The sequence below is a fragment of the Tauraco erythrolophus genome, chromosome 6, assembly GCF_009769465.1.
Source record: "Tauraco erythrolophus isolate bTauEry1 chromosome 6, bTauEry1.pri, whole genome shotgun sequence".
Lineage (NCBI taxonomy): Eukaryota > Metazoa > Chordata > Aves > Musophagiformes > Musophagidae > Tauraco > Tauraco erythrolophus.
In genome coordinates this window covers 48,962,579-48,986,529 of record NC_141470.1, presented here as the reverse complement: position 1 = coordinate 48,986,529, position 23,951 = coordinate 48,962,579, and the positions used below count along the sequence as shown (strand labels likewise).

The 23,951-nt window shown below is 42.7% G+C and overlaps 1 protein-coding gene across 20 annotated transcripts in view; it reads right to left on the bottom strand.

Annotated features, from left to right (window-relative positions):
• Positions 1 to 23,951, bottom strand: part of NRXN3 (neurexin 3) — a 1,026,565-nt gene that overhangs the window by 720,094 nt on the left and 282,520 nt on the right. For all 20 annotated transcript variants that reach the window (XM_086613885.1, XM_086613892.1, XM_086613886.1 and 17 more), the window contains one exon: positions 22,164 to 22,547. In XM_086613885.1, coding sequence (XP_086470011.1) covers positions 22,164 to 22,547 — 384 coding nt within the window. The remainder of the gene's footprint in view (positions 1 to 22,163; positions 22,548 to 23,951) is intronic.

The window sequence follows — 23,951 nt, the reverse complement described above, 5'->3', positions numbered from 1 at the left end:
ACGTATTTTCACATCTCCACTTAAGAAGTTGTACCACAACTAAAACCAATATATTAAAAGGAGATTGCAAACAAACAAACAAACAAAAAACATAATCAACCCTTGTATTGAGGATATTATGCATCAGGCATAGACACTTTTGGAATCCATTTCTGACAGGTCGTCAAAGTCTAACTCTACACTATCACCAACGACAGCTCAATTTACTCATCTTTTTAATGTGAAAGTGAGGGCTAGTGAAAGCTGTCAGACTGACGTGATGGAAGATGAGTACCTAGGATACATACAGAAAGAATGCTTCCTTCACATAACTCTCTCTCCAACTTGTTATTCTTAAACTAACAGAGTCATTCAAGAGTTTAAAAACTCATAGCTTAATGCATGAGCCATCAATCCCCGTATCTCTGGAGAAAAGGGACATTAAGCTGTTCACCCACAGAAGCAGACATGTAGCCTCTCGTGCACAAAGAGCGAGCCACTTCTCTCTCTTTTCAATATAACCTGAGTCATAGGCTCTTACACTGGGCTCAGTTACGATCCTGAGAGTTGTAATACAACATCAGTATGGCACAGCATGCTCTGCTCTCTCCTAAGGCTTCCTGGAGGGGCTGTGAGAGTTCAGGGGAAGCCCCGGGGGTGGAAAAGCTGTGTGTATTCAGGTATATTAAGGAAACAAACAATACACTTCAGTATGTATGTCAAGTCTCTTTGAAGATAAAAAGAGTGTAAAAGCTTTTCCTCAAAGGTTATGCCTGCAGGAATTTAGCAAGTCAAGCCAGCCAGCAGCTGCTGGGTGAGCAGAGCGGGTGATGGAGATGCAGAGGCTGTGAGCCCCAGGGGCTGGTGCACTTGCTCAGCCACTTTGTGGACAGAGGTGCTTGAGGTGGCAGTGCTGCCTAAGGCCATCAGAAAGCGAAGGAGGCTGCAATTGACTCCTCACTTTTGCCTCTAGTGCTGAGTTGTTAGGCATTTTTTCCAGAGGCAGCAGTGGCTCCTCCTGGGGCAGAAGAGAAAGCAGAGACACGCAGCAAATCCCAGTCATTTTTCTATATAGTGTCACTGCCACCAGCTCTCACCACCACTCACTGGGCAAAGTCCCAAGTTTTCACTCATGTCTTCACGAATTCTGGATCAGCAAGTGCTGTTTCAAAAGAAGCTTCTCCAAATTTACGCCTGGAAAGGATTAGACACAGTTCTATGCCACACCACAAAGACCATCCTGTTTTCTAAAATAAGCAGCTGACACACTCTGACCAAACAGGGAAAAGGGCAGGTGTCCTAATAGGATGGCTTTCCTGTCCTCAATTCCAGTTATTTGAAGTCCTCATCACAATTAGAAAACACTAAGATGCCCTCAGGAATGCCCTTTGAACTGGCCCACTTTCACAGCAGATACTGAGACAGAAATAGGAGCCAGTTCATCCAGTGTCACATTGCAAAGCCATGGCACACAACCCAATGGTCTGAACTACTGTTCCACCACCACTGGGCTGCTGTTCCCCGCTTTTTGGATGATCCAAGAGCTACTTGCCACCTCCTCATTGTACTCTTCATCAGACTGGCCCCTGAAAAATTCTCAGAATATCAAACAAATCGAAATAATGAAGAGGTCAATAATTCCTTTGGAAACTAGGAAATAATCCACAAGCCTAAAAATAATCTAAATTTGTAAGGGAAAGTGGATAGTTCTTGACATCACTTGAAAGTGGAAAGATGGAAAGACTCTATAGATATAACACCTGTTTCTCTTTCAAATTCTGCAGACAGACAGAGACTTTAAAGGGGAAGAATTGAGGCACAAGACAGTTTTTAAAGATTTCAATTAGTCTTTTATTTGAACTGGGGTTTATTTACTGCAGAGTTAAGCATCTCTTTTGGTTACAGTTTCTCTATTTATATCTGCTAACTGTACAAATTTCCTGGTTCCCTGATTCCAGACCAGCTGCTGGGCGCAGCTGTGCTCCAACAAAGGCACCAAAACCAGCAGGATTGCTGCAGGACTGTCATACTTCCCTAATTTCATCCGCATCTGGAAGAGGAAATCACAGTGCTTTTTCACTCACTCCTGACACAGCTCAATAGTGCAACACCAATCTAATTTAAAAACCACACAATAATAGCTAGCCAGTCTGAGAAGCTCCCAAGCTTCCACTGCTTTTAAACATGGCACTAGCGCTTCCTCCACAAGGTACAAGGTTGCCAACACAAAGAATACAGGAATCTAGGTGCACAATCACTTGCAAAACTCTTGGACAGAGTAGAGGACATCCTGTGAGCAATTAGACATGCGGACAGATCAAGGCACAGAACCACAAGTAAATTGGAATCTGGCAACAAAGGAGTTTCTATTTAATGAAAAGAAGGGGATGTAAAAGCAGAGCAACTAGGCAGAGCACCAAAGTGCCTCATCAACACACTGCAGCTGTATGACCACATACGATGCTATTTGGCACCTAAACTCTGAAGTGGGTTTCAAAAAGTGAATTTCATATTCATGTGGGCATCAAGCTCAAGGCTGCAGCAAGATCAAGGCTACACTGAGGAGAGGAGACTGGCACATTCTCTGCCTGGCATGCACTACTGGCTACCAACACCCTGTCCCTGCTTCCCCCCTGTCTCTGGCAGTTTGCGGTCTGTCGTGAACACTGTCCTTACCTCTCCACACCACAGGCACATAACTTACTTCTGGGATTTTACTCTAAGAGCTGATGGACCCCTAAGCACTACACAGGGCAACCCTGAGGCTCATCAGGATTTACTGCTTTTATGCATCAGGACCTCATTGATTTGCCGAAGACCAAGCAAAGTCCATGATAGAGCAGGATTAAATGCAAGTGAACTAAATGGCAGCCTATGCTTTTGTAGTTGTTTTGAGGTTTTATGCTGATGAGCAGTATTTGGGATGACAGCTTGGCAGTTAGAAAAGCCGCTGTCCTCCACCTGCCACAAAGGTGATCAGTTAGTGCTACGCTTACCTGCGTCTGCTCATACACTGACTAGAGAGACTGAGCCGTACGCTTGGCTCTCCTTTACCAGCAACATGGAAAGACCTTGGACACATGCTACACTTCCCCATGCCTCTCCTTCTCATGTGAGTCTGTGAATACCTCTTTTAACTGAGATTTGAGTCTGGGATTTGAAGTTTTCTGGCAGCAGCTTTTTCCTACAGAGTATTTGACAATACCTCCCCTACTGGCATTCTTTTCTCAGCTGATACTGTAACATATGCTACATAATATTGTTTCTAATTTGACAAAACATGGAGTTTGTTGCACAGTTCTTTAAGATCTAGCAAAGAAGCAGAGGTATCAAAACGTTGTTATTTTTACACAATAAACTATTCTACTCTTCCTAATTCAGTATGAGTTATTATAATAATTACAATAAGAATCAAACAAAATACACTTTAGGAATCAGTGTCTTGCATATTTTGTAACTTTATTCACGTTCTCAGTAATTGGGAAAACATATCCAGTCATTAGCAGGATTTAGAAAGAAAAATAGGTCTTTTGAAGTCGGAAAACATTTCCAGATTTTCATTATTCTGAGGTATACATTTCACAGAGCCATAAAAGCTAGAAACAGAAGAGCTGGTTAGATCATGCAGCAAGCTTCGCTTCCTTCCCTCTTACAAACCCTATTTCATCAAAGCATGCAGCAGCCTGGCCGTACTGTTTTAGTCATCCTAATTTCCAGTGTCTACTGACGGAATTTCCATCCCTTCTCCAGGGTTCCTGCTATAGGAAAGCAAAGCAAAATAATACAGCTTATTATTGAGATGCTGTCTATGACATTCACTGCTTTTCTCTCTTAATTTAACCCAATATTCCACAGTTAGTGTCTTGTGAACTTCCTTAAGGAATTCCTCTTCCTTGGGAAGGCAGTCCTACCATCAGAGCTGATTCATCATCCTCCCCTCAGATTATAATTTTACCAAGCCACACATACTGAACTCTTCTAATCTTTCCCCATAATTCCTCTCTTCAGTCTCGTGATTATATTTCACTTTTTTTGCCAATTTCCTTCATATTGTTGAATTTCAGTCTAAGCTGCTCGACAGCACTCTCTTTACAATTATTTTTTTTTTTTTTAAATAAGAAATAGCCATGGAAACTTGTTAAGGGAATACACTTTTAATTGTCACATTTCTTGAATATATATTTCTACTCATGTGCCTAGGAATACTTCTCACTAGCACGCCTGTAGCTGAGTATCCAATGTCACTTCATTAGTACACAATTTAACTGGTGAGAAGTTGATATTCAGGCTTATTATCTTGGCAAAGGTCAATGGGTAAAACTATTTAAGGCTCCCTTCTTGTGTGCTCTGTAAATCTCATATCACTATCGAGTTAAATACATTCAGCCAATCGCTGACACACCATAGAAAATCTCATCATTTGTTCAGTGCTTCATAAAGGGCAATGAATAATTTTACCTTTTCAATGCCAAAGAAACTAGAAAGTTTTTTCCCCTTGAGTGGCTCAAGTACTACCGCATTTGATCTACAAAAGGTTGCTTGTATACCTCAAAAATACCCACCACTGTATCTCAACAACCACACAAGGATTGCATTAGCATTGCAAGTATAGAAAAGTAGCATAAGACAAAGTCACTGCTATTTTAAAATAAAATCTCTGACCTATAAGGATTTTTTAATAAACATTGCAGATCTCGGTGACCTTGGGCAATGTTGTTCTTTTGGGGATATAAATTCAAATTACAAAACCGAAAGCTGCCCACATTTCTGTGCTGATGAAAAATAAAATACTATCTGTCAACTAGCAATAATAGGAAAATGAGTTGAACACACAAAAATAAATATCAATCACTAGGCGAGGTTTTCTACCTGTTCTTAGGGAAGGATGTTCATTAAACTCAAGAAAAAAATATGAAACAGAAGGTCAAAGACAATAAAAATCAACTTTTTGCTGGTCTTCAGCTTTTGTCATCCTAGAATGTGAAGCTCTTCAAGATTCATGAATTTTTCACCTTGCAACACTTCCATGACTTAGGAAAGCCCCAAGTACCTGGGGCTTTTTGCATCTGGGAAAGATAAGGCACAGAAAAATGAACTTGTCTGTAGTGATATAAGCCAGAACGAGAATCCCAAGGCATGTCTATATTGTATACTTTTGTGAAGCACTGCCTTGGTGATGTCCCATATATGTCAAGGCTTGTTTTGTGAGAAGCCCTGATCAAATTTACTCATCAACCCAACAGTGATGCTGAATTTGCACGACACAATGGCCCGTGCTCACACAGTTCATCTGCAGGTACTGCCACTGGAGCAGACAGTGGATAGCCTTGCAGAGCAAACAGGACTGCACATACTGTAGCACAGGGTGCTCTGTGTCCGACACGCTGCAACACACCTTCTGAACAGCACCCGTAAGAGAGTTTTGCAAAGATCTCCAAGTTATAACATGCGTTGCACTTTAAACCCCTGGTCCAGGGGAAATCACTGTGTCTTTTAGCTGTCTCTGTCAGATAACATTTCCTTAATGTTCATTTGTTCCTTAAGTTAAGGCTTGTAAAACTTCAGTTTTGTTTTATAAGCACATCTTTACTAACTTCCTCCATGCATTAGTTAGTTGGAGTCTCCTGGACTCTGGCCAGGCACAGAGGGAGTGATAGTTGAGTGAGTGCAATGCTGGATAAGAGAGAGGCTGACCCGTGGGGAGCTGTACGGTAATCAGCTTTTCATTACTGCATGGCTGAAAGGCCGAAGTGATTCATCAGTGCTCTTCTCTGAGTGGGAAAACAGGAGAGGATCAAGGAACTCAGGTTCTGATACGAATTATCTCTATTCTATCACAGTATATAAGTATTTATCTCTAGGAATTGCTCATCAAATATCTCAGGACTACAACGCCATGTCTGTGGAGATCTGCGAGTATTATTTTAGAGACATGAGATAGCTTTTTCAAGGTGGAAAAAATAGCTTAGTGACCTAAGAGTCTAATGACTAAATTATCTGAAATCTTAGATTCGGAAACATTTTATCCCAGTAAAGTAAATGCAACTCCCTCAGCCCCGGTCTGTGGCTAATTACTTTTGTAATCTTGAATCTTACTGTAGGTACCTTAATTGCTCTCTATCACAGTTTCCCAAAACATAAAATGATAATGATATCTATCTCTTCTAGAAAATAGTCTGCATGTATGCAAAAATGGCACTTGTTGGCATAGTATTATCATTTTGCACCCTTATAAACAGTTTAATGTGGGTTTATTTAGCTTACTCTGATAGCCCAAAGACAGGTAGAGAGGTCAGCAACTCACTGGCTTTCTCCCAGCTATGACTTTGCCTGTTTCTTGTAAGTTTGAAGGCTCCTACATGTTTTATCTGTATGCAAGAGTACAAAAATTCACCCGAGCCCCCATCTCTGGCTTCTCAGAGACAGGGGTAATACTGGGAGATTTGGCAGGCCCCACATCGCTATGGTAGAGAATAGCCTAAAATCCATTGCCAACGTGCAAAGACAGTCTCGTCAACAGTGTCAGATGGGTTACAGTTCATTGCCTGAACACTTCTGTCTCACCTCAGTCCTGAACACATTTCAGTCCGAAACAAAAACAAGTCTAATGTCAGGATCCCCATATCTCCACCCCTAGTTGTATCTGGGTGGTTCTCCTTCCTGCCCTGAAGCCCTCCTAGGTAGCCTTGACCAAGGAGTTGCTCAAGCATGTAACCCAGGAGCAATGCTGAAGTAGGAAAAAAAAAACCCATAACACACAGCCATCTGCAGGCACCCAAACAGATGCTGAGGTACAGCTCTTGGCATGCATGATTTCTTCTGTCACTAACAGATCTCTTTCAAGGGATCCTCATGGGATACAAAAGCTATGAGTGCCACACAATTTTAATAGGATTTTGTTAATCAACACTTTGATGGAAAACATTGGTCAAGTGGATAAAGGCCAGTTTCCCTCCCTGATCTGAGTGACAGGGTGCTTGGGAAAAAACAATTCTCAGCAGAAGGTACATGACAGCTGTTTCAAAGCTGCTTCTCCTGGAAGACTTACTGACTGAGGCTTGGCTGGTGGCACAGATTAGGGTATGAACTGTAGGCAACACACGTGCACACACAAAGAAGGGTAAATGACCATTTTAACTTCTGTGGCTTCTCCCAAGGAAATAAAAGGAAAACAAAAAATCCATCAGTATAAAAGAATAGATGAGCTCAGCAAATAGTCACCAGCCAGCAGGAAAAGACAAAAGAAAAGAGAAATCACAGCAGTGTAAATCAACCTAGGGAAAAATGGCTAAATGAGGATGCTGATTGCTAATCTACATCCTGTCAGTGACTTTAGAAGCAGGTTAGCTCATGAGGTCATGTGTGCAAAAGCAGCCCCATAAAAGCACTATCTCTCCTGCTCTCATCTGTATTCACAGCAGACCAGGTTTTCACTTTATGGCTGTAATGTTCTTGTTTCTTCTGCAGGTCCATTAACACTGTGCACGTTGCACAGTCAATACCAATTCCAGCCTACACTTTTCTGCCTTTTTTATTTGGACACAAGTCCTTCTGTCTGCTGGATTCATTACTCTTTGACATGGCTATTTGTGGTGTTCCTTTATGTTTTGATTTTTTTAAGTAGTCCAATTGCCTTTGACATTAAATAAAAAAACTATAAGATAAAGCAAAAACAAAGTGAGCCATTTAAAAATAGCATGATAAAACATTTCTGTTTATCTTTACTCTAATCCCTTTTGTTTTGCCTAATTGCTTTACCCAAAAAGACTGCAGGTTATAAAATTACACACAGAAAAAAAAAGATACCAGCCTTTTGTTTGACAAAGCTCTATTCATTTCTTCCCTTGTCCCCTTTTCCCACATCCCAAGAAATCTTCTAGGACACTCCTTGCTCTTCTGCACCAGACAGGAAAGTGAAATTGGATTGGATTGGAAGGTGAGGTGGCACAAGGAACCCAGTAGGCTTAGGGGAATGGCCTACAAATGTTTGAACAGAACTGTGATGTAAAAAGTAAAGGGCGCCCTCAGTAAAAAGGAGGGTGACAGACAGTGATAGGAGCAAATCTCCATCCTCCTGAATTCGGACAATCTCCGTCCCCGTCACCAAGGTGGCTAACGGCAGCTCCTTCACACCACAGCGGTGTGAAGTGAAAAGTGAATTGCCCACTGTCACCTGTGCCCTACTTTATCCACATCCTCTGCTGACCAATCCTATGTTCAACAAGAAGAAAAGCTGGATTTAAAACACAGCTTTGAGGCAAGCACCTTGTCTGCAGTGCTAAATCATTCTCCAGTAACATTTGACAGGGAGAGAAAGGTAAAATTCAGCCCTGGTCAGTCCTCCAAGAGGACAGAACTACCAAATTCACATGCAGAATAAAGGAGATCTGCACAAATCGGATGTGAGAGTTGACCAGTGGAAATGGAGTAGCAGTGACTTTTGGGGTTTACAACAAAAAGCTGGACTGCAACAGAAGAGAACTTAATTGGGGAGATGGTAACAAAACGGTGAAAACCTGGATGTTTCCCTGACTAGGCACTGAACTGTTAGGCTTTCATGTCTAGGAACCAGATCCTGTGCACTGAGATTAGTATAAAGACTCTGGATATTCTGAAATTTCTTAATATGTCAAGAGTCTTTCCTTTGACCTCATTTTTCTCTTCAGTCACAAACATCCATTACAGAGAGATTTATAAAAAAAAATCCAATAACAAAACTATAAAATAATTGAGATGGTTTCTCTATTCTCATTTCCTTCTCCCTATTTAGCAAGTGCACACCTTTTGCCAGTCACTTGTTCAGGGAGAAATCTTGTCCTAACACGGCAGATGATACACGTAGCACAAAGTCCACCTTGTTCTGCTCTGCTCAAAACCCTTTGCTCTGTTCTCTCAGCTGGGTGCACTAAGCTGCCTCACGGCTCCCAGTCTTCAGCCAGCACACAAGCGATGGAGAGGAAATCAGAGTTATAGAAGAGTTCCTCCGTTCACCACTCTACTTTGCAGCTCTACCAGAGACCAGGCAAGTCAGGAAGACTGACCTACCTTCTAATCTCTAATGCAAACACTCCTCCATGAGATGAATAAGGTATGTAAAGGATAGCTACTCTATATATTTCTCATTCTGAGCACAAGCCTAGGACTCCCAGAGCTGCCAATCTAACATGCTTTTCAGCTGAGGGCTGAATTGTCGTTTTCCATTTTTACTCATTTAATGAAAGGTAGTGGATAAAAAATCACTATTTAAAATACCGTATTTTTCTTTTCTCAGCAGTTTGAAATGGGGCCTGTGGGTATCGAGGTAGTCAGACTTAAAAGTCTGATACCACATGACTCCATTTGAATCCTAAACTCTGGTGCTATGATACACATTCCAACAGTAATCCTCTCCAACCTGCCTTGTCCTTCTGCTCCCTTTAGCGGTATCACAACATGAAGGATTACAATTCTTCCTTGTTCAGAAATGAAAAAATGCTAAGTTGCTCACAAGAACACAAGATTAGGATGGTAGGAAACCCCTACCCAAAGGGTCCAGGCTGACCACAAGAGGATCTTGCCTTAATAGGCAGAACTTCAGAAGTCAAAAGCTGCAGGCCATGAAAAATGAAGCATCGTGAGACCAACAGCGCTTATTATGAGGCTGCTTTTCTTGTGCATCCTCCCTGCTACTGTGTTGCTTCAGTGGGATGACTTTTGCATTAATGTGATGGATATTTCCTGAGTTTTACGTTTTACCTATCCACCTACTCACCACCTATAATCATCACGAAGCAGGAAGTTGCTCTGATGCTCTGAAACTCGTATTAAGATTTGATTTATCAGGATACAGTTTCCCTCTTATGCACCTTATCTCCCAATTTTAACCTCCTTGTTTTCGATTACCCAGAAAAAAGAAAAAAAAGAGGATGCTGGTAAAGGAAGCAAATAAAGATGATGAAAATTATCTTTCCTTTATGCATTCTCAGACCCTTTAGCTGAGAATGGTTTGCCTCTGGAGAGCCGCACCTTGGAGTCTGGTACCTAGTGGTGATGGGTTCACCAAGGACCACTCTGTGAGCTATTCTGTGGATTAGCTGCATGTGAGAGAAGGCAGACAAACCAAGCAGATCTGAGTGAGTCAACATACACCATCAGGTAGGACCTTTCCATACTTGTGGTGATGGTTGTGCTTTTGCATATCCTTTCTATATCACATAATACCCTCATCCAATCAAAGTGTCCAAGGGGTGACTGCCTATCTCCACATGGAGAAAGCGTCAATTAAGGGAGCATCATGAATGCCAAGTCTTTCCTCTCCCCCTGAGATGAGTAGAGAAGAAGAAACGAGACAGAGAAAATGCACTGTGCCAGTGCTTGCCTTTCAGCTTGTTGGCTTCGACTGAGCAAAGTGAAGAGATAAAGCTAATTTCACAGATAACATCTCCAAGTTCTATATAGTAATTTTAAATATTGGAAACAATTTTTCATGACAAATGAATCTACTTCATCCTGGCCACTTCCATCAAGATGTTCCCATTAATTGCAGGGACAATTGGCAGTCTCAGCAGAAACATGAACTGATCCAATTCAAGGGTATTTAAAGGAAGGAGGGTATGAAGCCACAGGGACTGAGATCAGCCACTGAGCAGTAAGAGACTCAAAGATAACATGTAGTCTGAAGCAAGTCTTGCACCCAGTGTCATCAGCTTATCTCTAGACACCTGACAGATCACAAAAGACATGATGCATACTCAAAGTAAGCAAGCCCATTTGGATCATACACGTGATGTGCCATTACATGTCTTGCTGGGAGTTACCTGGGAAAGCCAGGATGAGAAGGTGAAAAAGAATTTACTTTCTTCATGGCGACCTACCACTTCAGATAATCCAAGTTTCAGTAAATTCTACCTTCCCCTGATACTGTGTGATTCGGGCAAAACTGACCCACTATGCCAAGCCGTCCTTTAATCTGAGAGTATCTGAGCGGCACTGTGCCTTGACTTATAGATAGGGTATATTCCGTGGCTTACATTAAGAAGCCGCCATTGTTCTGAGCTGCCATTTATAAACCAGCAGATAATGAAATATGTCATTACAATATTAATCCTGGGGAATATGCCTATACTAACAGAAGTATAAGATGCTAAAAAGCATTAACCAAATGTTCTTCCTCATCTACCCATCAACATCTTTTTTTTTGTTGTTCAAGTGCTCTTTACAGGAGCTGACAGTAGCACAAAATCTAATACAGTTTTGGATAATCATGTTTCTTGAACTAGGAAGACCTTGTGAAAGCTACACTCAGCAATAAACAGCCAGAAACACAGAAGTTTAGAGAAAAACAGCAGAAATTATCATCTTCTGTGCCATCAATTACCATATTCAGATGAGATAAAAAGCACCTGGTGTACTAACAAATTCACATGCAGCATGGAAGGCAGGAGTGGCCTTAAATATCAAGAGCATATAATGATGGAGACAGGATGAAGAAACAGGAAAGAACGCACAGATTAAAAAATGACACCCATGTCATTATAAAATGTAGGAGAGACAATCACTTGTTTTTTATACAGTCTCAGATTTTCCAGCTGCTCAGCAGATGCTGTTGGAGATTGTCACATCAATGAGACTCTTTGAAGTTAAAGTTCAACAACCTAAAGACCATGAAATGATCTTTCCCCAAAAAGATGTAATCACCCTGACTGCAGAATTAACTGCGCGCACTTTTGTATTGAGAATATCACAAAGGCATTGCAAGGCAATAAATGCCATCACTTGTCCTGGAAACCACATATATTCAGAGTGGTATTTGACTGAATATATACATCTATGGACAATACAATTACAATGAGTGGAAAGGATCACAAAATAAATCCACAGAAGTGAGACACTCTGAAATTGTTCCTTCATACCGTTTCTTTTCCCTTACAAGCCCCACCTTGGCCTAGTGGAATGTGGTGGGTTGACCCTGGCTGGATACCAGGTGCCCACCAAAACCATTCTATTACTCTCCCTCCTCCTGGACAGAGGAGAGAAAATATAATAAAAGGCTTGTGAGTTAAGGGCACGGAGAGATCATTGACCAATTACTGTCATGGGCAATAGTGTCTCAACTTGGGGAAAATTAATTTATTACCAATCAAATCAGAGTAGAATAATGAAAAATAAAAACCTAAATCTTAAAAACACCTTTTCCCTACCTCTTCCTTCTTCCTGGGATCAGCTTCACTCCTGATTTTCTCTAACTCCCCCAGCATCACAGAGGGACAGGGAATGAGGGTTGTGGTCAGTTCCTCACACATTGTCTCTGTCGCTCCTTCCTGCTCAGGGGAGGACTCCTCAATGCTCTTCCCCTGCTCCAGCATGGGTTCCCTCACATAGGGGATAGTGCTCCATGAACTTCTCCAACATGAGTCAGGCCGCAGTTCTTCATGAACTGCTCCAGCATGGTCCCTTCCACGGGGTGCAGTCCTTCAGGAACAGACTGCTCCAATGTGGGTCTCCCACAGCATCACAAGTCTATCCAACAAAACTGCTTCAGAGTGAGATCCTCTCTCCATGAGGCCACAGGACCTGCCAGGAGTCTGCTCCAGTGCAGGCTTTCTATAGCATCACAGCCTCCTTCGGGCATGGACCTGCTCTGGTGTGGAGTCCTCCATGGGCTGCAGAGGGACAGCCTGCCTCACCATGGTCTTCACCACGGGCTGCAGGGGAATTTCTGCTTTGGCACCTGGAGCACCTCCTCCCCCTCCTTCTTCACTGACCTTGGTGTCTGCAGAGTAGTTTCTCTCACATAGTCTCACTGCTCTCTCCAGCTACAGTTGCTGTTGTTCAGCAGTTTTTTGCCCCCTTCTTAAATATATTATCACAGAGGCACTACTGCCGTCGCTGATGGGCTCAGCCTTGGCCAGCATCAGGTCCATCTCGCAGCCGGCTGGCATTGGCTCTATGGACATAGGGGAAGCTTCTAACAGCTTCTCACAGAAGCCACCCCTGTAGGCCCCTGCTACCAAAACCTTGCCATGCAAACCCAATACATGGAGCTAGCACAACATCTCATGAGCATCTTTGGAATTATTTGGGTGTTAGAACAGATATTATCCCATGGAAGGCAAAGAAAGGATGCAGAGATGGAAGATACATACAAGCCTAATAAAGTAGAATAATCCAGCACTTGCACAACCAACAGCAGCCTTCTGCTCTGACACCCAGTCGTTAGGGAGAGATACAAGGGAGCTAAGCACAGAAAGCCCAGGCTTGTATTTGTTGAGCAGAAGAATTGTGTACAGCATATACCACAGTAGCAGCTGCTCAGGCAGCCATAGAGGGAACAGTCACAGGTGTTACAAATGGATTGATGGCAAGTGAGAAAATCAACTTCTCACACAAATGTCCTTAGCAAAAACTAACATGCCTCAGATCATGTTTAACTGTGACTTACTATAAAATTAGTGAGAAATAAATTAAAATGGGTGTGAAGGGATTGAATGAACTTTTTCTAAATTCAGATGGAATCTTTTCTTCTGCAGTTTGAAGACATTTTGAGAAATTGTACAATATGGACCTATCTGCTACTAGCATAGTCAATGAATAGATGAGCTCTAGAATAGGACTGTCTGATTTCTAACATGTTTCGCTTTATCTCATGAGACCACAAAAAATATTCTGATGTTTTTCCATTCCTAAAGTCTTTGAATATTCAAGATCCAGCAGAGATTAAAAGCATTAAAACACTGCAGCAAAGGCTTTTTTTTCCTAATGTGTCCAGCACTCCTGGGAACCATCAGTCCTATAAGAAAATCTCTTCTCAGTAGTTATCTAGCATTACTCTGCAGACTCAGAAGGTCTGGACAGTCCAAAAAGCATCAACATATTTGAGGGTTTTTTAAACAAACCTTCAAATACTTAATCGTCATCAAACATCTTCACCAAAACAAAAAAAAAATCTATGCTGCTACTTGTGCTTGAGACAGCAAAGCATGCAGCACTTAAACCATGTACTAAATGATTTTGCAGCATTTCTTATTACCAGTAATTTTACAACATCTCCATTTATTGCATACATAATGAGTAGATGTGTGTTGTCATTAAACTGTTCTTAGCAAACATCGCTATAAAGGTACTTGGCAGACAATAAAACATGTAGCCCTATGCTCAACATCAGCATTGCCCACAGCAGGTACATTGCCATTCACAGCGTGCCACTAAGCACGGAAAAAGCCTGGTTTGCTCAGGGTGTTAATCATCCATCTGTGAGCAAACTCAAACTGGAAGGGACACTCGTTCCAGCCCTTGGGAGGAGAACCGGAGTGGGATATCTCTGTCTTGCTGCAGTGAACACTGGGTGCAGCTCAGCAAAAGGAAAGGGCTGGAACAAGAATTTTTTTATGTTCTTACCTGGAAAGGACTCAGGCCATGTCCAGTTCTAAGCAATTAACTTCAAAGATTTAAAATCTAAACCTCCATGTCTTTTATTTCAGTCTTAAATGGCCAGCAGTCTCAAACCAACCTGCCTTTTCTAACCTTATCAGTATATATCTCAATTAAGTAGGAGAAAGCATTAAGAAGTGAGTGATCAACAACATCTGATTTTCATTGGCCTAAACGGATCTGATATTCAGTTGTCTTTTGCTTTGTGTCCTTCCTGGGCTTTTGCCCTCTGCAGTCCCTCTCACAGTGTTTGAGCAGACGGAAAGCATGCAGAGAACTTTCGGGATCCACAGAAGAACAGACCTCATGCACCCTTTTGAGCCCATGGTGTTTTCACTGCAGCTGCAGAAAATAGCTAATGTGAATGCAACATGCATTCGCTTCCTCTTGTTTGTTTAACGCTGGGGCTTTGGGGTCCTTTTCAGAAAAGTCCATGGGTTGTGAGGAGGTACTTTGTTATCACAACAAAGTAGTACATCATCCTCCACGAGCCAGATCCCAAATCCTACCTCCAACACCTTAAGTGCAATTAACAGGTGGCTGCAGCGACCTGATGCTGGAACTGATGTCAAACACTAATAAATTAGAAGCCAAAGGGTGCAGAAGACATTAAGTACTTTAAAAGCACTAAAGATTCTTTGCAGTAGCTGCACCAACTCACCCTTCCTACCCTCCTGCACATCTTAACAGCCCTCCAGCCCTTCTTGCTGACAAAACTTGCAACTCGCCCTAATTTCTACTGCATTCAGTATGAGAAGGTAGTTCACATGCAACAGAAGGAGTGTGCTACCTGTTGCATTGGAGGGTCCTTTTTTGTCAATTCTCCCAAAGCCTGCCATATGTCTGACGACTGTAAAGCATTTGTATGGGTTTTCAGATATTTTATGTCCTTTATTTCAAACTAACTAGCAAAACGGCAGACTTGTTGGAACAAGCTACTTTAGAACAGAGAGGCTGCACTGCAGACACTGTTCTCTGATACTCCTATTCTTTCTAAAACCCTAGGATGCAAGAATGACTAAATATCGCCAAGAGTACAGCTCTAAGGTTTTTTTCCCTAATGCCTGACACATCACAACAAAAGATCTAGCAAACTCAGTACAAAGACTCAATATGCACTTGCAATCATAACTGCCATCACAAATCCACTTTGCTGTGCCTGCCATTCGTTTCAGAGACACCCAAAAACTGCCTTTCAGTTTAGGAGTCTTTCTGGCATGATTAAATCTTGCTTTCCATTATACATACTCTAACCAGATATAACAGGAGTGCAGGAGAGCTCAGGTAGCAGAGGCAGGCGAGATCGTTACCACATTACAAGGCACTCAAAGTATCACTTGCAGGAAGGATTGTCCTGTTTGTTAGCTTCTTTTCTATTTTCTTTGCTTTATACCCCCACCTCAAACAAAACATCCTCTTTTTTGTCAATCTGATAGCCTTGGCAGTTTGGCACTGTCAATACCTCTGCAACACAGTTACCTTCTGGAGTACAGCAATACTGAATTATCAGACCAGAATCTCCACATAATCAATAAAAGTAGACAGGTAAATCAACAAAAGGAGACAAGCAGATGGTGTTACTGCTTTTCCTCCTGAGAAGCAACTACTTCCCTCCACTGACTGCACAGGGAACTTAGACAGGTCCTCATTGACAGGATTCTACTCATATAATCTCAGAGAATTTATCCAAGGCATCTAAAGGAGGAGGTCACAATACTACTCTGAGTTCATGCCACTTGCAAAGCCAGCAAAGTCTTGTTTCCTAGCCTGGTGGACAGCCACCACTGCTTCCTTCCAACAGCGACTGTGGAGCCTATGAAGTTTCAGAAACTTGTCCAAATGATTCTATGTTTACAGCAGCTCCTTAATTTTAACAGTGGCTCAAATAGGTGGTTCTTACATGTGATTTCCAACATTGTCACACTGAGTTAGACTGGGTAGTAGAGAACCATTATGGAAAGATGATAAAGAATGTGAAGCTCAAGGATTTAAGACAATAAATAACTGACAGGTGTGTTACCTGGTCAGCACAGCCTCTGGTGGAAGATGTGGAAGGGAAATCACATCTAGTTAATTGCCAGAATTGGCTGCTGCCTTTGCTTGGCCTTACAGCCTGGCATTGAGCACTTCTGGCCCATGAATCCCATTGCACTTTCATCTCCTTTCCCTTCTGTGTCACCTGCCACTGGCTACAGAGCTGCAGAGAAACACAATCTCACAAGCAGATCAAGTGAAATTTATGAAAGCTGCAGAGAGTCTGTTTAGGTGAAGTACTTTTGTCTCAGTCTTTCTGAGGATCAAATACTGGTGTCCATTCACTCTAGTTTTTACAGCAAGGATTTGACTGAAGCATACCTGATAGAAGTCATCACCATTTGTCTCCCAAGAGCATTCTCTCCTAGTTAGTACAGGAAAAACATACAGTTACCAAAAGAACCAGAGCAACCCTACCAGCACTTTTGACTCCCTGGCATACCCTTCCTTGGGTGGGAGGCATATCAGACATGAACTGGTCTTCGCCATCTCTCACTCCATCACTTCTATGCAATTTATGAAGGCTGCAGAGAGTCTGTTTAGGTGAAGTACTAAGGAGGGACCTTACCTCAAGGTAGGGACTACATTATTACCCCAAGGAGGGACTACATTACCCTTAAAGATATGACACTCTAAGACTGAAAATACCTTCGTCTGCTTACATCACTGCCAATAGTGAATGACTGATTAGATACTGGAATTGTAAGAATGAATTTGAGGCCTTGGCAGCAGTTCTCTGTTCTGTGCCCTATCAAACTGCAGCCACAGTAAGGTTTCTCGATCTCCTCAGGGATACTGCCTAAGCAGATCACTGCAACCAAAGTCTATGTTGCAACCAGGGCAACTTGCTGAATATACAGCGGTGTTACTTCACTGACAGGACAATCATAGAATCATAGAATCATAGAATCGTTAGGGCTGGAAGGGACCTTCAAAGGTCATCTAGTCCAACCCCCCTGCAAGGAACAGGGATATCTCCAACTAGATCAGGTTGCTCAGGGCCTCATCCAACCGGGCCTTGAACGTCTCCAGGGATGGAGCATCCACCACCTCTCTGGGTAACCTGTTCCAGTGTTCTACAACTCTCATAGTAAAAAATTTTTTCCTAATATCCAACCTGAATCTACCTCCCTCTATTTTAAAACCATTACCCCTTGTCCTATCACAACTGGCCCTCCTGAACAGCCTCTCCCCATCTTTCTTGTAGGCCCCCTTGAGGTACTGGAAGACCGCTATAAGGTCACCCCGGAGCCTCCTCTTCTCCAGGCTGAACAGCCCCAACTCCTTCAGCCTGTCCTCATAGGAAAGGTGCTCCAGGCCTCTTATCATCTTCGTGGCCCTCCTCTGGACCCTCTCCAACTGGTCCATGTCCTTCTTATGTTGGGGACTCCAGAACTGGACGCAATACTCCAAGTGAGGTCTCACAAGGGCAGAGTAGAGGGGGAGAATCACCTCCCTCGACCTGCTGGCCACGCTCCTCTTGATGCAGCCCAGGATGCGGTTGGCCTTCTGGGCCGCAAGAGCACATTGCCGGCTCATATTGAGCTTCTCGTCCACCAGTACTCCCAAGTCCTTCTCCTCAGGGCTGCTCACGATCCATTCACCACCCAGTCTGTATTTGTGCCTGGGATTGCCATGACCCAGATGTAGGACCTTGCACTTGGCCTGGTTAAACTTCATGAGATTGGTACGGGCCCACCTCTCCAGCCTGTCGAGGTCCCTCTGGATGGCATCCCTCCCTTCCAGCGTGTCGACGGCACCACACAGCTTGGTGTCATCGGCGAACTTGCTGAGGGTGCACTCCATGCCACTGTCCACGTCACCGACAAAGATGTTGAAGAGGGCCGGGCCCAACACGGACCCCTGAGGGACGCCACTCGTGACCGGTCTCCACATGGACATCGAGCCGTTGACCACTACTCTCTGAGTACGGCCATTGAGCCAATTCCTTATCCACCGAGTGGTCCATCCATCAAACCCATGCCTCTCTAGTTTAGAGAGAAGAATGTCGTGCGGGACAGTGTCAAAAGCTTTGCACAAGTCCAGGTAGATGACATCCGTTGGTCGACCCTTGTCCACCGATGCTGTCACCCCAATCTTCTTTTCAAGTCCCTTTTAGACATATAACAGTCCTTCATATGGCAAAGTATAAAATGTATGAGAAACATAGCATTTAGGTGTAGAAATGCTATACCTGGAAAGTGGAAGACAGACTTCACCATCAACTACAAATGAATCATTTGCTTCTCTCCCTGGAGTTGTACACGTCTTTTTTATTTTTACTACCTTAACTAAATGTTAAGCATGTGCTTTGCTTTGTGATAAACAGTGATTTTCCTGGTAGCCAACAGGCATAGAAGATTCTTTATTCCAGGCTCCCCTGCCCCTTAACCCTTTATCCTGTATCTTGGGCTGCAAACTCCTTCCAAGAGTTACACTCCTCTCTTTTAACAGGACAGAAGTCTAAGGACCGAGTAAAGTGAGTGAGACAGCCCTTCTCAGATAACAGATGGCAGACTGGAAAAGTGGGTCAGTAGCTGTCTTTTACTAAAAGAGCTACCCTGCTGCTTCTTCATTCCTTCCCTTACACACCAGTCTGGCTCCCTCCAGTCCTGTGGCAGCTCTTAAGTCACTATGCAGAAGTGTCACTGTGACATGGCAGCATCTCTCGCTTTGATTCCTTTCCCACTCTCTGTCTCAACTTTTCTCCTTCCAATAGTATTTGGGTGACAGGCCAGCTGAAGTCAGGATTTGCATTAACCCTTGGGTGTCAGACCATGCAAATGAAAAGTATCATTGGTAGCCTGCAATACTTTGTTTTGTTCATGAAGGCAACAATGTGGACTAATACAGTCACCCGATATCAAGAAGTATCAGAGCAGTATGAGGCTGCTATGTAACACCATGTGCTGGTTTTGGCTGGGGTAGAGTTAATTTTCTTCATAGTAGCTAGTATGGGGCTGTGTTTTGGATTTGTGCGAGTAGGCTGGGGGTGCACAAGAAGCTGGGAGGGAACACAGCTGTGACAGCTGACCCCAACCGACCAGAGGAATATTCCATACTATATGACATCATGCTTAGCATATAAAGCTGGGGGAAGAAGGAGGAAGGGGGGGATGTTTGGAGTGATGGCGTTTTGTCTTCCCAAGGAATCATTACTTGTGATGGCGCCCTGCTTTCCTGGAGATGGCTGAACACCTGCCTGCTGATGGGAAGTAGTGAATGGATTCCTTGTTTTACTTTGCTTGTGTGTGCGGCTTTTGCTTTACCTATTAAACTGTCTTTATCTCAACCCACGAGTTTTCTCACTTCTACTATTCCGATGCTCTCCCCCATCCCAGTAGCGGGGAGGGAATGAGCGGCTGAGTGGGGCTCAGTCACCAGCTGGAGTTAAACCACAATACGTGTTGTGGAGTCAAACACACTTCAATCTGTACAACTTTTTTTGTGTAACCAGTCTACAAATATTTATTCCCTGTGAGCTGCTTCTCCTGTTGCCAAGGAACCTCAGGCATGAAAGCCACATTTTGCCTGACATTGGGCCTAAAGCATAAGGGGTCTGTAGTTTCTAGTTATAGCAAAAATTAGTTTCTCAGGATTTGGACATCTGCACACATCTTTTCTGTTGTCCTAACTACATCATCACTGTTTTATTAACCTTAAATACACTCTGATTTTAACATATATTTATTAGGACCCCAAATTCCCACGCTGGTAGATAGAGATTCATATATGTATCTCTCATGCATACTGATGCTGTGCAGAGAATGATCAAGTTATGGATCTCAGGCTAGGCTTCAGATTCATTTCTCCTAAATTAAAATGCTTACATGCCCTTAACCTACTGATTTCTCTTCACTGATAATAAAAGAAGTAAAAGCCAACACCATAGCTACCTAAAGGTACATGAGATGAACTCTGTTATGTCATTGGTTAGCTTCGAACTGTCTTCTGAGAGCCAGGTCCATGAGACAGGCAAGAGACAGAATCCATAAAGTCCTGAATCACAGAGCTGGTCACTCCCAATACTAAATAAAGACCAAGGGTATGCATGACTGCAATTCTGTGGAGGAACAATGCACTTACAGTAGTGTTTCTTTTTATCAAGTCTGTCCAAAACTTAATCACATAACAGTTGGCAAAAAAAAATTCACAAAGCTGTGGTTGAGAAAATCCCTTATGTTTTCCAGATTCTTCTAATTCAATGTAGCCTAAAGAGAGAACTGCTGAGCTGACATTGGCATAGCCAATTCCGATGAATCTTACACTTTCACTCATGTCCTCACAGCACTATAGCAGTGTTGATGCTTCAGCTGTTTTAAGGACCACTGGCAATTAACTCCCATTGCTGCTTAGGGCAGCATGCTACAAATTGCTGGCTGTGAGAAGCTTTATGAATGTTCATAGATCTTGTGCTGTAAAACCTAAAAACCTCATCCAGTCTATAGGAAGAATTTTGGTTATTAACAAAAACTTCCTGCAAAGAAGAAAGTCCTCTGGAGAGTGAATGAATTACAAGTCTCAATTCTGCGTAATATTTTATGCGTTGTATGTAACCGATGTTCTCTCATAAGTGGCATGGTACTATGATCAATATTAAAAAACGCATAATGGGGGGACACTGAGTAGGAAAGAAGCTTCTCAAATATTTATGGCAGAAGCTTAAAAATACCAGAATTTCCAATTCTAAAACACATGCTATAACCATTAGGCCATGATGCCAAGTAAGGTAATACAAAGAAGGGGCTGAAAGCCCTAAGACTCTGCTAATGCTTTACAGTTAATTATTGGGTGCAGTATGACTGCAGTGTTAATGGCCAAATATTAACAGAAAGATTGGTTTCAATATAAGAAAACACCCTTTAGGGAGTATTTTCTTTTCTAAGCGATCTTACACCTATCTTTTTAAAAACAAAACAAAACAAAACAAAACAAAACAAAACAAAACAAAACAAAACACTCACCTATGTCATTCTTAAGGTGGCGCCAGCACAATAAGTATAACAACAATTACTAGAACTACCCGGTATTTGAGAAGGATGTAGCTCAAATGTCTTACATTAGTAAATTCCTTTCCATGTGGCCCAGAACACACACATTCTGCCTGCCTGTACCAGCATTACTTGTGCCTCATATCTCCAATCATATGTCTTTAAATCATCAGTCAGAATGAATAAGAATACGATGCAGAGAATCTCCCACCATGTCCCACAGATCTGCCTTATCAGAGGTGAACTTGGAGACATGCTGCTGTTAACACGATTTCATTAGCTGGCTATACCCATAAACAGTCATCAAGGAAACCCTACCATGCAAAAAAAGAGGAAGACCAGACAGAACTGGGGTACATCATCTCTCCCATGCAAGAGAAGCCCCCATAACCCAAGTTCACACTTGGTACTATTTCCAGTAATTTGACTGAGACTTTTCACGTGCAACAGCATTTTCTGCCTTAAGAGACAAACCACACTTAGTCAAACAAACTCTGGAACCTGAAGACAAGGTCTTTAGAAAACTTAGAGAGCAAAGTGGCAGACGAAGAAGGTAAGCTCATGGAATGAAGGCAGAAAAGACTAGGAGGAAATGATCAGAGAAGCAAGCTTTCCTAGTGTGGGGACTGGAACATAGCATTGGGAATACCAGCAAGGGTAGGGGAAAGTCTCACGGAAACACTGAATTCTGTTCTAGTTCTCCTGCACACCTTGAGGTCCATATAAGTGAGGTCAGAAAACTCAGCTTACCTCGCTCACATGTTCTACCCCAATATCCGGTGCCAGTGCAGTCACAAATGAAGCGGTTCCAGCCATCCTTGCAGACTGCATTGTTCTTGCATGGGTAGCTGTCGCACTGCTTGGTGCTGAGGCGGGAGCAGGAGGACTTGACTCCCGCGGCATTCTGCGCCTCTGCCAGCTGCCGGATGTTCTTGCTTCGCCCGTCGATGAACAAGTCTCGGATACAGCCGACGTAGCCGTAGTTCAGCATTGCTGTCCAGAGCTCTGTGGGAAGGATGAGTCCTGCCCGGTTCTCTGGCAGCCCACCAAGGTACATGTCGCCTTCCAGATCTAGGATCTCACTTTCCCCACTAGCGGTGAATGGGGTGCGTCTGCTGTTGACTGATATAGTACCTAAACGAGGAGAGTAAGGAGACATCAACACTTTCACTTACAGCCTCAGTCTAGTTCATTTTTTATTCCAATAACTGAGCGAGGTTTAAGGTTCAGCGCAGGAGAGTAAAGATTTCTCCTTAACCGAATGTACTCCTAGCAGAGACAGTGTTCTCCCACACAGCTCCCTCTCCTCTTGAACTGCAGGCCACAAGTACTTCCATGCAGTGACTGATCATCATGTGTCTGTATCCCAACTTGCATTATAAGGTCACAAGCATAACAATGCAATGGCTAAATGACAACACGTAAAAACTGATTATTCAATGATATTCATCCAGCAAAGCAGAGACTTACTGAGAAGGTACAGGAGTTTGATGGTATCAGGACTGCAGAGAAAGAAGATAAGTAAAAGTGTATTAAATCACACTACATAACTCTTCCAGAAAACATTTCATCAGTACCTCCAAATCTGGACCTGGATGATGGAATTAAATAGACCCTCATCAAGTCTGTAGATGACATCAAATTGGGGAGAACAGTTGATGCACTGGAGGAAAGACAGGGCTACCACCCAGAGAAATCTTTACAAGGTGAAGCAAAGGACTGATAGCAATGTTTAATGTAAATCAACAACAATAAATACAAAGTCCTACATCTGGGCAGAATGACCTCACATATAAGTACAGGCTGAAGACCAGCTGGCTATGGAACAACTCGGCAGAAAAAGACCTGGGGATACAGTGGACAATAATTTGAACATGGGTCAGCAGTGTGCACTTGGAGTCTTGAGACACACTGATCACAGGTAGCAGCAAGGGAAGCTCCAACCCCATAGAAAGGAACATTGTTCACCATTGAGGATGGTCAAACGTGGGAACAGAAACCTCAGAGAGGTTGTGGAATCACCCTCCCCTGAAGGTATTCAAAACACAACTAGGCATGACCCTGAAGAAAGTTTAGATTTCAGCAGAGTTCAAACTAGAAATCTCCAGAAGTTTGCTCCAAAATAAATTATTCTATGGTTTTACAAAGAAAGTTAAGCATTTTAACTTCCATTTTACAAACAGGAAAGTTGAGGTAGAGAAAGATAAAGGTTATCTTTGAAGAACAACAATTATTATTAAAACTATAGTAGCTTCCTTACACTCCCAGCAAGATGTGGGCATAGTGCAGTGAGGCCATTCCTATATATTTCAAGAAATTGTCCCAGAACGTATAATACAGAAATGTAATCAGAAAACATGAAACAGGTGCAGAGAAGTGAAGTGACTTGTTTAAGGTCAGACACTGCATCCAAAGAAAAACAAGGAACATAATGCAGGTCTCACATCCCAGAGCAGCGTACTTTTCAGAAGAACATTCAGTAGCTTTTGTGACAGGGACATCTGCCCACCAGACACTCAACTGAAAATCAGCAATTCA